The sequence below is a fragment of the Lonchura striata genome, chromosome 5, assembly GCF_046129695.1.
Source record: "Lonchura striata isolate bLonStr1 chromosome 5, bLonStr1.mat, whole genome shotgun sequence".
Classification (NCBI taxonomy): domain Eukaryota; kingdom Metazoa; phylum Chordata; class Aves; order Passeriformes; family Estrildidae; genus Lonchura; species Lonchura striata.
Genome location: NC_134607.1, coordinates 23,397,657 through 23,413,625, shown reverse-complemented (window position 1 = coordinate 23,413,625; position 15,969 = coordinate 23,397,657). Strand labels below are relative to the sequence as shown.

Here is a 15,969-nt window from a genome sequence, read left to right as displayed (position 1 = left end):
TATCCTTCCTTTTGCAATACTTTTAAGCACCTTTCCCAGCAGAGGGTGGCAATTAGAGAGGCAAGTATAGAGTTGCATACTTCTCTAGAGGGAGAGCAGGTTTGAGCTCCTTTAATCTAATAGGAAATGTCTCCTTCCCTTTCATATGCAGCACTTTCTTGTATGCAATCATCCACCAGGATTGCTCCCTTCCATTTCTTTCAGTAGTTTCCCTTTCAGCTGTAGGAGGACCTGTCCCCTGTGATCAAAGGCATCCTTCTGCAGCTACAGGAGCAGAATGAGGAAACAGGATGCTGCATAAGGGATCAGAAAACCTGCTGGCTAGATCTCTGCAATTAAGCATGTCTTGAAGCAAGACTCAGGGAAATACTCAGCTAATCTTGCTGCCTCAGTTTCCCTGGTTGTTAGCATGGGGGTATAATTTCATTTTCTTCCTTTGGGAAATGGTCTTGACCTCTATACACCAATTTTCCTTTCCATATCAGTTCTGTCATTAGAGCAACTGGCTCAGCAAGACAAATGAGAGAAACAAATACCAGAGTTAGAGGTGAGCTGTGCAGCTCCGTGTTTCCTTGTGTTCAAGCCTTGTTTCCCAGCCCAAGGAGTGTTTTGATTCCATGACTGAGCAGGCAGCAGTGCCCTTCTGTACAGTGTGGGGAGTGAAAGTGTCTCCTTACACCCTGGGGAAGGCTCAAGTGGGTTTGCTGATGCTGCTGGTTTCTTTGTAACAAAGTCCAGGGCATTTGGGGTGTGCTCTGAGAGTATGGGAATGCTCTTGCTGCTGAGGAACTATATCTTCAGCAGGCAAAGATTAAATAAAACTGATGGGACAGAAGCCCTCGTTGTAGCTGTAGCTTGGGGGCTGGTAGGTTTTGTAGCTGGAAGCTGAACAAGGAGAGGAAGACCTGCCAGGTTAGAGCGAGCTTCTTGAATTTATGGCGCTGAAGTGAGCACTGAGGGCCCTGGACCCACAAGGGGGAGCCTCGATGGAGTCATTCACAGAGCTGCTGATGAGATCAGCTCCAAACTGGAACAGATCCATGACCAATACTGTGCACTCGATGCTCGGGAGTCGGCAGAGGCACTGGAAAACGTGAACAGATGCATCCATTCTTGCTTTACCCCTTGCTTGCAGAGTTGCAGCTGGCAGATGGAAGGGGCTTGATTAGAGAGCACAAGTACTGGGGGGAAAAAGGTAGTTCAAGAGCCTGGATTTTGCTGAGATATAGTTTGGCTCAAAGAACAGCAGGAGGGAGAAAGAGAAAAACCCTATTGCAAAGGCATTTTTCACAGGCACCCAAGCGTGATCTGAGCAGAAATTGGCAACATGAAGCTAGGCGTCCTGAAGCAAACCAAGGAGCCCAGCTGCAGCAAATCCCCAAGCCTGGATGATGAGCACATCCCCGCATTGCGGCGACAACGAAGTGTGACTTAGTGAAGCATTTGCTGGGGATGTTTAATGTAGCAGCCGCCCGGGAGCGCAAAGATCCAGTCGTGTGCAGCGTCTCTTTTCCAGCACGGCTCAGGGAGGAGGCATTCCCGCTGCAGAGTGCCCCAGTGCAGAATGCACGTGTACTCAGCTGTGCAGCTGACTCAAGTGTGGCATGATGAGCTTGAATAGATGGGTTTGGCCCAGGTTTGAAAATCCCCCATTGCCAGCAATCTCGTTTTGGCTGCAGCTGCCTCAGGTTCCCTAGGAAACTCCAGTGCTGGCTGAAGTCCGGGCTGTGAAACAGGAGGAGGAGGCAGTCCGGCGGCGCCCTCCCTCCAGCCTGGCTGCTCAGTCTCTGCCACTTGGCACTACAGCCGGCTTCTGCCCTGCTGCTGGTGATGCTGCAGAGCAGCAGGGCAGAGCGATCCCCGTGCTGGGGCATGGTGGACATGGAGCTAGGGATAAAAAGAAAGCTGTGACCCAAGAGGAGGGGTAGGGAGACTCTGAGTCTGCATATGCATATTACCCAAGGTGAACCCGGCTTTTCATAGGGTCCTTTATAGTCCCTCTGGCTTCATCTGTTTTCATAAATGCAACAGGAGCAGAGCTGGGCCTGAGCATTGCCTCAGGATGATGGCTCATGCTGTGCAGTTGTTAGCAATCCCCCTGCCTTGGTTTTGAGTAGTGCCCTGTACAGCACCCAGGCATTGCTGGGGGACAGGGTGGGCTGGGGACTGTTCCTAACAGAGCCTTGTCGCCATGCTTTTAACCCCATGGATGGGAGCTGTGTTCTGCTCCTTGGCTTTTGGGGCCAAGGGTGAAATAGCTACACCCTGTAAGCCCAGGTCCTTCAGAAGGCAGGTTTTTGAAGTGCAGTCACCTGCAGCCTGTATATTTATCCTCTAATTTTCCAGTGTCTTCCTTGTCGAAAACTGGGGAATGTCATGCAACAGGTCGTGGGCGAGTGTGTGGGATGGAGGTGTGTGTGTCAGACTGAAACTGGGAAATGCTCTGTCTGCTGGATATGGCTGACCTGTGGGTTGTGACTCAGTGTCCAATACTCCATGCTATGCATCATTGGCTGCATTTGACCTTCTGTCGTGTGGAGTGGGTGAGATACTAAGAGAAAATGTTGCCCAAGCAAATGAGGTCAGTGTGGGGGCCTGCTCCTGGATGCAGGGATCAGGCAGGCCTGGGCACACAAACATGTTGAATTTTCTTCTCTGGCTCTCCTGCCTGAGGCCGGCAGAACAAGGAACCCATGGAGCACATGCTTCTGCAAGAACTTCCCATGCACACACACCTGTGTCCTATTTCCCCTGTCACCCCAAGCCACATCAGGTTTGGGAGCTCAGTCAGGGAGCAGAACAGGGGCAGAGCTCATGTATCCCCCATTCAATGTGCTGACAGACGTGTCCCCCAGCCAGAAGAAAGAGCAGGTGCATTTGACCAGCCTCTGCCTTGTCTCCACTTGGAGGGGCTGTGTTCAAGCAACTCACTGCTCCCCTCAGCTCCGCAGGCTTTTCAAAGGCAGTGTCCACATTCTGGATCTTGCTGCAACCATGTCACACTTTTGCTGTCCCTGATGTGCACTTTTGCTGTTCCTCATGGAGTTGGGGAGGTGCTCCTAGAGGCTGTTCCTCTTTCCACAGAGGTCGCTCCTCCTAGAACAGAGCAGCTTTGCATCGGGAGTAGCCTGGTTCCCAGCAGCGGTGCTCCAGCTGAATTTCAGGAGGAGGATGGTGTGTGCTGGGATTTGATAGGGTTAAAAGCTGTGGTGTCATGGCATGGTTCAATAGTGGGCTATGAGACGTCTTCCCTCTCAGTGCTGTGCTTCTCCTGCTGGTGTCCAGAGCTAGTGCAAGGCACCCTCAGCTCATTCTGAGCCAGCTCTCAGGGAAGCTGTGTCTCTGACAGAGCTGTTCAGGAAAGATTCCCACCCCTTTCCTAATGAGGCCGAGTGAATAATAGAGATGTTCCTCAGGGATGGTGTTGTAAGCAGTGCTACTTCAGGGCCAGAAAGCAGGTCTCCACTAGCTTTTCCCTACTGTTGTGCAGCAGACTGGATGTGTGTCCCATCTTGACAGAAAAGATAAGATATCTGCCTGCAGATGGGAACTTGCCTGGCAGTTGCAGCCACTTGTCCTCATGTTGTGCTTATCAGATCTCCCAGCTTGGGAAGTCTGTTTGAGTCTGTTTGTTGGCAACCAGTGTTTGAGCTATTCAGCCTGGGATATGATAAGATTAGTCTGGGGTGAGTCGCACTGAAGGCATTTAGTTTCCAATACTCTTTTCCCCTCTCTGGAGCAAGCATCCTCTGTCCAGGAATCTGACTGCAATTAAAGCCTGGTGTCTGTTTTGCTGCCGGGGGCTTTCCAGGAGGGGAGCAGCACAAAGAAATTTGGGAGCAGCTAGAGGGACACAGCAAGGTTCTGGCCCCTGCATGTTGCCAGTGGTGAGGAAAAAAAGGACAGCAGGAAAAGGCACAAACTGGAAGGAAGGGAAAGAGAGCCAGAGAGAACAAAGAGCTTGGCATGACTGCTGGGAATGCAAAATAAACATCCACTGTGCTCAAGTGAGGGCTTATGTCCTACTGGCTATACGGGTCAGAAACAAGAGTAGAGGCTCATGGGTGAAGTCCAGAGAAGGGGCAGGATGCCTACATGGAACAGGGTATCCCATGGTGTCCAGTGTAGTGCTGGAAAGGGAGACTAGGTGTCCCATCAGTGCAAAGCAGTCACTGCCCTGCTCCCTGAAGTATCTTGAGGAGATGAAATATCTCAGGGCAGTGCTGTGGCCCAGCTCTTTCTCTGTGTCTCACTTTGAAGGTCCATGGGTTCAGGTATTTCTAGTGCCCTTCCCTCTGGAAAGTGGGAGAAGAGGAATACAGAGAGTCATTTGTATGGGCCTGATATTTTCTTAGATCTCCTTCAGATGCCTGCAGTTCCCTCTTTAGATGTCCATTTCCTGCACTGAGTCAGTCATTTGGGGATTTGGACTCCCCTTTTTTTGGCAGCTTTTCTTTCCCATGTTCATCTGGTTTGGTTTTTACTGTTTCATTTTGCAGTGCCATCAAAGGGAGTTTGTTCAAGCTGATTTTGCAGCAACAGATAGTTTTGACTTGACAACCCCTTCCTTTGCAGACCTCAGTCATGGCCTTAGATCCAGGGTGGGTTGCCCCTTCAGATGCCCTCAAAGCTCATGTGTGGTAAGGTGGCTTGCTGCTTCCCAGTGGAGATGAAGGATACTATACTTGGCTTTAGTGATGTGAGCATGGGAGAAAAGACTTTTTTTATGCTCCCCTTCTTTCCAGCCTATGAGCTGTTAATTCTTGTGGCTTTTCAAAACTTGCTATTTCTCCCTTAGCATTTCTTTCTCTCTCTTTTTTTTTTTCCAGTGGATGAGCCACCATTGGCATTGTGCCTCGTGCGTGTGACTCAGATGGATTCTGCTTGTCTGAAAGATTCCTGCAAGTCCTCAGAGTTGTTCAACCTGCCCGGCTCAGCACTGGAAGCTGTGAGAGCAAGTCCTACAGCCTCATTGTCCCTATGCAGGATGGAGACTCGGCAGTCACTCTCACTTCTTGCCCTTGCTGTGCTGTGGGGTTTAATCCAGGATGGCTGCTCTGTGGAGGGAGGTCCCCAAGGACCTTTTGTATAATGGTGCAATGCTGCATTTCTTTTTTGCTTATTCTAGTTCCAGCCAGCTGGTCTCATGCTGTCTGTGTTGTGGCAAATGGTCCCCTTGAAGTCAGTGAAATTGGGCTTGGGGAATCTTGGAAGTCCCATGGCTTCAACTGCAGGAAGACTTCTTTGAATGCCTCTGTTTTTCAGACTTAATTGGACCCACCAAGGGCTGATTTTTTCCAGAGGCACTAAATGCCTCAGTACCTCCTGCTGATAGTAGATGGCGTGATGAGACATCAGCATCTTTGATACTCCAGCTGTATCAGCTAGGGGAGCACAGCTTCCTTTTAGCTTTTTGCACAGATTTGCAAAATGATTTGATTTGATTTTGTGGCCGTGGAAGCTTTAAGATGAGAATCCAAACAGGAGGAGTTGATTTTGGATGTGAAGTTGGGTGTCTGTACCTCAATTTCCTCATGTGAGGGAGCTACCATTTTCCTTGCTCAATGGTAAGATAAAACTGTTGTAGATGTTAATCTTTTGGTGGAAGATGCAAGTGGACCATAAGACCTCATGAAGCTGATCCTTTGTGGAGAGCTCTTTGGAAGATCCTTTTCCCATTGAGCTAATAATATCTTATCCAGAAGATATGGGCAAAGTTGCATGATCCCAAAGGTCCCAGAGAGAGAGAGAAGCTGTGAGCTTTCTGTACATCTTCTCTTTTCCAGTAGGGAAGCTTTCAACACAAGTGAATTATTATCTCCAGGCGTGTTTTTGAAAGCCTTTTCCACAACCCAGATTCTTGGCATGCACCTATGAGTAAAAGAATTAGAGACATGAAATCTGGAAATGGAATTGGGTGGCATGTCAAGCAGTCCTCTGACCTCCTTTCTCCACCCTCTGCCAGTTGTGTTCGTTCTCCTGCCCTTCAGCCAAGCTGGGAACTCAGAAGACATGACTCATGTGGCTGCTTGGGTTGATAAAAACGACCCCTTATCTACCAACTTCCTTGCAAATGAACCACCTTTCTCCCCTTCCCCGTGCACAGCTCAGACCACACAGAAATGTTTTTACAGACTTCAGGGCTGCCTGAGAGAGACATCCCCTGCAAAGGTACAAGGACATAACATGGAAACCATCCATCAAGAGCACATTTGAGCTCCCCCCTGGAGGTGGGAGATGCCAGCCACTGTGGCACCACTGACCTTTTGTTCGAGGAGGGAGAGAGATGGAGTCTGAGGCTGTACTTGTTCCCTGTGCTCTTGATCTGCTCCACTGCTTGATGCAGATTCCCTTTCTCACTGCTGTCCCTTGCCCTGAAGAAAGGTGTATGTTTCCCCCCCACATTTTAGTTCTTCAGCTATCTTTGTTCTTCCTCCTCCTTTTCCGCCACATCCTAAGGAAGAAAAATTGCACCCTACAGCTGAAGAGGGGTGATGTTCATGGAGAGCCTACTGGATGCTGGTGGCCTCTAATGTCTTGCCCTCCCATTTAGATCATGGATGCTACTTCCATAGTTTCCACAAGTGCTCTGGATGATGTGCTGTGAGGGAGCTGAGGCAGGAGGGATGGCAGGAGATTAACCTCTAGTCCTTTGTTCCTTCCCATTTTACTCAATCTGAATGTGGAGACCAATGCTTTCTCTAGAGGAGCCATCTCACTCTGGGTACTATCTTAGGGAGGAGTTTAGTGCTTCTGGGCACTTTTTTCTTGCTTTGGCTTCTTCTGCATCTCCTGGACAATTCTCTCTGGTACACACCCTTCAGATCCACAGACCTGCTTACCCAGTTTCTTGCTTACCTCAGTGTTTGGCTGAGGTAAGTACATTTTGTTCTTTCAGTCCTCCTCCATTAGGAAGCTGGCTGACTTTCAGAGCTCAGGGAGCAGTTGGGTGTAGGTTGCAGCACTCTTTGCTGAGAGACCAACCAACACCTCTTGACTAAAGGGAAAGCCAGTCCTATTCAGGAATTTCTGTACTGGTAGGTGGAGGGCTGAGCATCTCCACTGGGAGGTGGTGGAAGTTTCTGCTCAGTTGTATCCTGAGCCCTGGCCTCTGAAAATCCACCCCACAGCCCTCTAAGGCAGGGGTCATTCCCCCCTAGACTTAATGAAGAGAGGAAATCAAAGCAGAAGCAGGACTTAATCACAACTGCCATGAGGAACCACAACCAGGGCCCAGATGAGGTCAGAGAACACAGTTTAAATCAGGTCACTGCTTGAGATTTATTGTGTGGAGTTTTTCTTTTTTCTTTACTCCCGCACTGAAATCTTTCCCCAGAGGCTATTCAAGGAAATAAATAGCCAGTGGAAAGGGACAATAGCTTGCTGTGGAGTACAAATTATATGAAGCAGTAGGAAATAATAGCAGAGTAAGCAGCTGCTGCTCCAAGAAAGAATGCATGGTTGGTCTCTCCAGCTCCCTTTGCCTTGAGCAGACACTGATGCCTGGTCCAAGGCACAGGCTCCTTTGGTGCCTGGAGTGCAATATGGGACAGGTACCTTATCTGTACTGCAGTGTCATTCTCCAGTGCCACTTCTTTGGTGGCTCGTTAGCACCAAGCCTTTTATGAGGGTGGTAAAGGGATCTCTCTCTTCTTCTTGCAGAGCTTGGGTTGATATGGGGACAGGGGCACATGCTTCCATGCACCTGGCATGGCTGCCTTGCCTTCCTCTATCTTACTGATTGCCTTTCTCTATCTTCCTATCTTACCTTCTGTATTGAGCATTATGTCTCACAGGTGGTGACCTGTGTCAGTCCTGCAGGGGACTGTTCATAGCTCACCTTGTCTGGAGAGAATGTGTTGACTCCCTCTCCTCTGAGCCCCTTGCAGCCCTTCCTCAGAATACTGTTGAGAGAGACGGTGGGGAGGATTTTGGCATGCTGGTGTGGATTCTGGGGGCTGTCTCTGCCACAAAAAGCCCTGGGAATCCTCTAACCACTGAATCTACCTTGGCTGGGAAATGGGAAAGTCTGTGGTTTTCCTCAGGGCTTCACACCTAGCTGGCTTATCTCCTGCCCAAATAAGAGAACAAAATAAATACTGCTGCCAGCAATGAGATGCTGCCGAGGATCTTGGCAGCCTGCTGGGGAGGGTGGCATTCAGTCTGTTCTCAACAGCTGTGTGGGTGCCCTGTGGTTGAGGTGGCAGCTCTAGGCTATGGTATATCAGGTGCTGCTGTCTGGAGGCACTGCAAGGGTCCTGAGATCCTGTTGGTACTCCTCGTGGCCTGAGATCACCTTAGGACTAGGAGGAAGGCTGGGAAAGATTGTTGACCCCAAAATCTACCATATGGGATCTCTGCAAATAGAGCTGTTGCATTTTATGGGGTGAAAGCACTCTGCAGAGGACCTGCCCTGCCATCCTTCTGGCTGAAAGTGAACATGGGTGTCCAATAGCAGTACAAGCCAGCTGCCCTCTGGCCTGGGTAAAAATCTAGGGGGCCCTGGAGGGGTGCTCCCAATCAGGTACCCTATTATAGGATCATCTCTCTGGGGAGTGAAGCGTTCCTGGATCTTTTGCACTAGTGGCTGCCTGCTTCCACAGCTATTGTTTATGTTTCCCCTACTGCACAGATCCTCCACCTCTTTTGCAGATGCTCTTTAGCCGGATTTCCTCTTTCTGTGGGATTTACATTCCCATGCTATCATTGTTTCCCCAGGCTTTCTGCTTTGCAGTGTCAGCAGGGAAGTATCAACCTGCTCCTGTCACCCTCCTTTCATCATCCCAATTGCCACCTCCAAAATTCTCCAACTGCATGGAGAATTTTGAATCTTCTGGGGTCCCTAAAGTCTCATCCCCTTCTGATGTGGAGATCACATACTCCTGTATGAGGGAGACCATCTGCACAGGGCTTGTGTCTGACCATTTGGAGGCTCAGCTCTGCAGACGAAGGAAGTCGCCAGTGCTGGCAGAGTTGCTGCCTGGCTTCCCACTATTGTTCCCTTTGGCAAATAAAAGGGGGGTGAACGCCCCGGCTGAACATTGTAGGAGGGGGTAAACGTTATCTTGATAAAATCTCATGGCCCCTGTCTGAGCAGCTCGTGCCTCTTTCCTGCTCGTCTCCCTCTCTGTGTATTCTCGCATCCGTGGTACTTGTGGCTCTGCACTCCACTCTGCACGGGGAGTTTTACTCATTGCTCAGACAGAATCACAGAATGGGTCAGGTTGAAAAGGCCCACAGGGATCATCTCCTCCTTGCCCAACCTCCTGCTCTAGCAGGATCATCCCAAGAGCATATTGCACAGGATTGCATACTGATGGTTCTGGAATATCATCAGTGAGGGAGACTCCGCAACCTCTCTGGGTAGTCTGTTCCAGTGTGTAGTCACCTGCACTTCCACACATTCAGGTGGGACTTCCTGTGTATCAGTTTCTGCCTGATGCCTCTTGTCCTATTGCTTAGCACCATTAAGAAGAGTCAGGCTACATCCTTCTGATGCTGATAGACATTAGTGAGGTCCCTTCTCAGTTGTCTCTTTTCAAGGCTGAACAGGCCCAGCTCCTTCAGCCTTTCCTCATAAGAGAGATTCTCCAGTCCCTTCATTGACTCTGTAGCCCTCTACTGGACCCAGTCCAGGAGCTCCATGTCCCTTGTACTACTGAGGAGCCCAGAACTGGACACAGTAGGAGACACATGCTGCTCTCCCTCTCAGGCAGCTGTAAGGAAAGGATTTGTAATTTGCAGCATATATCTTAAACAAGGGCTTGGTGGTGAACTTGTTGCAGAACAAAAGTCACGAGTGCCCATGCATAACCTATGAAGGAAGCAAGGTTTCAGTTTTGGTTCAGTTGAACTGAAACAAAACTGTTCAGGTTTTGTTCAGGTTCAAGTTCAACTGTGGTGTGTGTTAGATAAGAAGTGAACTACTGTGCAAGTGCTAGAAGTGGGGTCACAAATAGGACACTTCTTTTTTGAGGTACTTGTCTCACACAATTCCCAGAACAGACCCCCAGTGACCATCAAATTAAGATCTGAGTATGCACAATGGCAGAACCATGCCTACTCTTTCTTCACATGATAATGTGGAACTGAAAGTTACTTCTACCTCTGCTTTCTACCCAAATAAGGGACTGCATAAGAATCATTCAGGATATAAAGTGAACTGGATGACACCCACCATCAAGAAGCCCAAGGCACAGAAGGACTAACGGGAGGCTGCTAGATCCATGGAGGTGACTACCTTCTACTTGCCCTATCTTGCTTCATCTCCCCATCTCTCTTTCTCTCTCCCTCCGTTTCTCTTTTCCATATAAGATTAATTTTGTAAAATAAAGTCAGCATTATTGAACTGGCATTTAGTCTCCTTTCCACCTTCATTTGGTCAGACAACTTCAACAGTGAATCATAAAATTTTAATTAGCATCACCATTTTCTGACCCAAAGTCCTGTTCAACAGTTCTGAACTTTTACTTCTCTTTCCTCCAGGTGGGAGATTGACCCTCTGAAGGAGATTGACCAAGCATTTACTGTAACTTTTACTGTCCCTCTGTGGGTGACAGCTTTCTCCTGCCTGGTGTGCCCAGGTTGTCTCCCTCTGAGGGAGACCGAAGGAAAAATGGTTATCAAGGGTGACCAGTGTAAAGCTAAAATTTTACTCCCTCCTGGAGAAGTTTGGTAATTGCCTCTCTCCTCCAGGGGTGGGAGGGGCATAAACTAATTGTGATAATGTACAAGCAATAGTTGATCACATTAATAATTTGCAGGTCGAATGAAAAAGAGGATGAGGAGGAAAAGGTAAGTTGCCCATGAAAGGTAAGAAGGTAAGTTATTTGTGCAGTTTTGGGAGGTTGTTTATCTTGCATGCAAAAAATCAAAAGCTTACTGCCACCTGAAAACGGTTGCAGATGTAAAATTTATGTGTTTGAAGTGAGAAAATGAGGTTCTTAGAACAGCATTGTCTTTTGAGAAAGGGACATAGGAGAAATTGTAAAAACTAGTAGATATTATTTTAAATAAAAATGAACAATTAGAAAAAACTACTGTCTGCAGCTGAAGTATGAGAAAAATAGATGCAGAAAAATCTAGGTAAATGACTTGATAAAATCCCACATGAATCATTCTCTATTTCATTCCAGCACATCTATAGGGTGGTATATTGTGAGGATCCTGAAACATGGGATGGGGATATTTGGTACAATGATTTAGAGGCAGACTCTTACCCTACCCCAAAAGTGGTAAAAGTTCATCCTTTAATTAAAACTGAAACTGTGGATGATGGGGGTGGAGAAACCCACACCTACTGTTCCCTGCAGAGTAAGATATATTGCTGGAAGAACATTCTAGATGTTCAGGGGAATACAAAACTGATTACAAGTTTCCCTTATGCACAGAGATCAGATCATGCTGAGTGAGGAAGAAAGATTCTGGTGACATAGAGTATTTTTAACTACTACCCCAGGTAACCATAACTACTCATAGACTACCTGAGCTACTTACTGGGCTGGGGGCATAGACACACAGGACACAGGAAAGCCTACTGCTGTTTAAAATTACAGGATTCTCAGCTCTGGCAGCTCTGTACAAAAGGCAGCATGTATTTAAGTAATCAATTAAGGTGAGTCCTGATGGTAGCTTCTGTCAATCCAGCCCTATTAACTCCTCCCCTTCGTCACCTTGCAGATAGGCTGAAACTGTTTGTGTCAAATGCCCAAGATCACATACAAATGGATGGCACCATGAATATTACTGCAGCAGTGGCACAACCACCTGTAGACCAAATTCACATACCTACCTGGTATGAATTCTCACAGGAAATAGAGAATTGTTGGTGCCATATGCGATGGGTTGGAGCAACCTCTGGGAAGCCACCTGAATCCCACTGGTGAGCCTGTCAAATTTATACCAGCACAGCAAAGCCAAAATCTAAAACAAGACTTGATTCAATTAACAATATCCACTGCTGTAGGTATTGATAGGGTGGTGACAGAACTAAAGTTTTCTGTGTTACACTTGGGAAGTGAAAGATAGTTCTGGAAAAATCCATCAAATTGTTGTCAGATGGATAATACCCTCCTGTTAACACACTGTGTGCTGGTTAGACAGAAACTGAATGATTGTGGTTTATGGTTTTTCCAGGTTATAGGAATCCTGCATATTAGAAACTGTACCTCGAGCTGAGGGTTCTCCTAGTCCAACTTTAGCTTTTCTGTGTACTGTGTTTGGGGGTTTTAATTTGTGTATGTATCTCTAAGTTTTGTTTACAAATTTAACCAAGTAATGAAGGTCAACAAGTATGGCATTTATAAACTGTGTTGGAAAGATACGCATTGGTTTAGTATGTTTATACTTAATGAAAATAAGCAAGTACTGCTTGTTTGCTTTGCCTAAGTCTGTAAAAGACCCCCTTCTCATGGGTATATTTACTAAGACTGGAATACCAGGATACCGTTCAGACAGCAAATCCTTACTCTCCAGATAAAAAGCGAGTTACAGCCATTCAGTTTTGCTCCAATATCTGAGAAGGGGATCCTGGGCTCTGTATTATCCTTGGGATGGCAGCTGTGTGATGTGAAGGTGTGTACAGGTATGCCGTGGACACAGCAGTGTGGTGGGAAAGAGACCCAGTGCCAGAAAACACCATCCCCGGCATGGTTCCTGCTGGTTCCATGCTCAGCCCTGGAGGTTTCAACAACAGTTTCAGCATCTTCCAAAGCAAACAAATTTCCCAAGCCTGCTAGACTTTATGACCCTTTGCTTGTGGGAAATGCCTCCAGGGAAGGAGTGCTTATCAGTACTTCTCCTTTCTTCAGGATGTTTTAGGGAAGGGTAGAAGCCATCTACCAGCTGTCTGTACAGCAGCAGGAGCACTCAGGTGCTCTGTAGGGCTTGGGAGGGGGACTGAGGTACAACTGGTCCCCCGAGCCTTGACCTCTTCCTCCTCCTCCTCTATCTCCCTTTTCCACTTGACTTCAGGAGTCTTACAAGTCAGGGGCACTGACTGACATCATAGCTCTAACCTGGGAAGAAGACAGCAGAGGTGATACTCTCCTGTGAGGACAACATTCCAGGATGGGACTATTGAACCTGAAGTGGCCTGGTGTGTGGCTCCTCAGGCTAAAAGGTTTGGGTCTAGATAGGGCTTGGATGGGAGGTTGCAGAAGAGCTGCCACATAAGGGTATTGCAATCCACACAGCTGAATCTAGAGCCACAAGAAGGGAAGGAGCCATTATGTCACTCCTGCAGAGGACACTCCATAACTCATGCCATCTAGAGGGAGTGTGTTGGTTGTCCTCTCCTCTAAACCCCTTTGAGCCCTTTTTGGAGCACTGTGGGGAAGGATGATGGAGATCATATTTGTCTGCTGGTATGGATTTTGGAGCTGCCTATTGCCATAAAAGGAAGGAGCTGGGATGTTCTTTTGGGTGAGCTGTTACACACAGGAAATAAGTGAACATGCTGGTCACACTCCTTGGCCAGGTGGGAATATGTTTGTCCTACCTCATGTCTAAAGTAGCACCCTAAGGGCTGTGTGTCATAGTCCTTCCACTGAGAGCCCACCAAGGAGGCTGGGATTGCTTTTATTTCCTGGAATTCCTAGTAAGAAGTGTACATATGGAAGTTTTTTACTAGGATCAAAGTCTCCTGGCTTAATAGCAGCCATTGGAGCTTTGCAGAGGCAGCAGTCATGTTAATGTGTAAGCCACAGGGAAGTTTAGAGCAGTAAGGTCCTATGTGCAAAGCATTTCTGAGCTAAACTGCTGGTCTCTCCCTGCCTGGTTACCCTGCCCTCTGAGGAAAATGCCTGTAAGCACTGCTGCTCCTGTCCTCTGTCACCCAGGGTCCTCAGCTCAGCAAGGCTGAATAAGATTGGCAAGTCATTGCCACTCTCACCACCTGCATTTCTTGGGCAGCATCAGCTTTCCACCAAACCCTGAACAGTGCTCCTCTGGTTTACCCTCTTTGTATCTCTCCTGTCCTGCTTTCTCGTCATTCTGCTGAGGACAAGTCAGTTTTCACTTCCTCTCTCTCTGATGTCTCTTCTCTCTTGCGGGTTTCACTCAGCCCACTCTTCTCTCATGGAATGAGAAGTTCACACAAGACTTGCAGCATGGAGGGTTTCGTCATGAGAGGAGCACCAGCTGAGAGCAATATATGTTCTCTTGGCTGGGATGCCTCCAAGCAGCACCCTCTCAATTGCAGTGGCAAGTCAGGAGGAATGGCTGAAGGAACCCCACAGACTATTTTTCTCTGCCTTAGGGAAATATTGAAATCTTAAACCTGAATATGAAGCCTGGGAACACCCTGAAGGTGAAGGGCAAAATATCTGCTGATACTGTTGGGTAAGTACAAAGAAACCACCTTGGCATGCTGGGGTTGAAGTTGGGCTATAGAGGAAGGTGGTTTTCCAAGGTTGTCAGATACAAAATAGCACATTGTTATGCCACCTGCAACACTGATGGAGGAACTGGGTGCAGAGATGTGTGTGGATCTTGTCTTCCAAGACCGTCTCCTGTCCATGCATATGACTTTCCTCATGCTCATTTATAGCTTCAGCATCAATCTTGGCTGCAGCTCAAGAGATTTGGCACTTCACTTCAATCCCCGCTTCAATGAGTCTGTCATCGTCTGTAACTCCAAGTGCTCTGATTTCTGGCAGACAGAACATCGTGACCACCACCTTCCTTTCTTCAGGGGTTGCACTGTCAAGGTGAGGGTGCCAGCCTGGGGTATGTGTGGTGTGTGGGGGTGGTTATGGGGTGCGAGGGGAAGCCCCTGGTTAGCAGATTCCCATACCGTAGTTTTCCCGGTCCCACCCAATACATCCTGCTCCCTCACAATGGTGCCTGTTCTGGGTTTTTTGTCCTGATTGCTGTTTCCACTCCTCTTTAAAAACTGCAATGCTGTTTCTGGGGATTTTAAGTGAGTCCTGTCTGTCTCATGCTTTGTAAGTGCTTCCTTGCCCCTCCATCTGCCCAAGAGGTGAGTGTACCCTGGGGCATGTATAAAAGTAAAAGGAGTCTCCAAGAAGCAGGGCTTTGCTGCTGTTTACCTTATTTCTCTTCCTCCTTCCTATGTAAACACAGGCTTTAAGGCAACCCCTAGTTTGGAGCAATGTCCAAAAGCCTCTCCCTGAACTCTTCTGTCCCTATTACTCCTGGATCCATGCTGCCAATCTGTCCTTTCTCTCTACCTACCAGGGATGCTGTGCTAGTTGCTGCCTCGCCTTATCTGATGTCCCAAATCATTAACAACACTTCATTTAGGAATAGTCCAGTTGCTATAGCTGTGGAGAGAAAGCTTATTTCCTCAGTCAGAACTAGCTCTTGGGGAATGGGTAGTGAAGTGATGGCTTTGGGGAATATTGCCTTTAGTTTTCAATGACCGGTGATGCATTCTTGTCCTGTCTGCTTGTGCATGTTTATCAGCAAAGCTCCTTTTCCTGTGTCCTGGTGACCTGCTGAGAACACTGGGGGGTTGGGTTTATTCTGCCCTGTTCAGAGGAGAGCGGTGGTGTACATATTCCATATGCTCTGTGAAGACATGTAAAGACATACCTGGGTTTAGCTGCTCTGAGTTTACAGCCTGAGTAGCTGAAACTGCCTCAGAAGAGATCCTGTCTCCAGTCATAGTCTGTATTCCTGCTTAGACCCTTGATATCAACTGCTCATTTCCTGAATCACCCTCACCTCAACCCCCAGCACTGAAAACCCTCCTTGCGCCCTGTTCCTGCCCTTCTTTCTATATTTTCTCCCAGTTCTTCATTGAAATGCTGTCAGACAAATTCCGTGTGAAACTGCCGGATGGTCACGAAGTGTGCTTCCCCAACCGGCATGGCTACCACAATATCAACTACATAAGCATCGTGGGAGGCTTAAAGATCATCTCCTTCAAGATGACCTGATGGGCACTGCATCCTAGCTCTAATAAAAACCCAAGCCAGTAGAAGACTGCTTGTTCCAGCTGCTTTG

The 15,969-nt window shown here is 47.9% G+C and overlaps 1 protein-coding gene across 3 annotated transcripts; it reads left to right on the top strand.

Annotated features, from left to right (window-relative positions):
- The first annotated feature begins 10,138 nt into the window (after window positions 1–10,138).
- LGALS2 (galectin 2) lies at window positions 10,139–15,946 on the top strand. 3 transcript variants are annotated; one of them, XM_031503649.2, is made up of 4 exons: window positions 10,139–10,232; window positions 14,258–14,340; window positions 14,549–14,708; window positions 15,756–15,946. In XM_031503649.2, the coding sequence occupies exons 1-4, from the start codon at window positions 10,227–10,229 to the stop codon at window positions 15,900–15,902; spliced, it is 396 nt and encodes a 131-aa protein (XP_031359509.2). In that variant the 5' UTR covers window positions 10,139–10,226; the 3' UTR covers window positions 15,903–15,946. The 3 variants fall into 3 exon arrangements, with proteins under 3 accessions (XP_031359509.2, XP_077639248.1, XP_077639249.1); XM_077783122.1 differs by lacking the exon at window positions 10,139–10,232 and adding an exon at window positions 10,785–10,820; XM_077783123.1 differs by lacking the exon at window positions 10,139–10,232 and adding an exon at window positions 13,217–13,804.
- Window positions 15,947–15,969: the final 23 nt, after the last annotated feature.

Excerpts from the sequence above, each read along its gene's own strand:
- LGALS2 (XM_077783122.1), top strand. Across the intron at positions 14,341-14,548 it reads ATATCTGCTGATACTGTTGG|CTTCAGCATCAATCTTGGCT; the intron begins GTAAGTACAAAG and ends GCTCATTTATAG. Across the intron at positions 14,709-15,755 it reads TCAGGGGTTGCACTGTCAAG|TTCTTCATTGAAATGCTGTC; the intron begins GTGAGGGTGCCA and ends ATTTTCTCCCAG.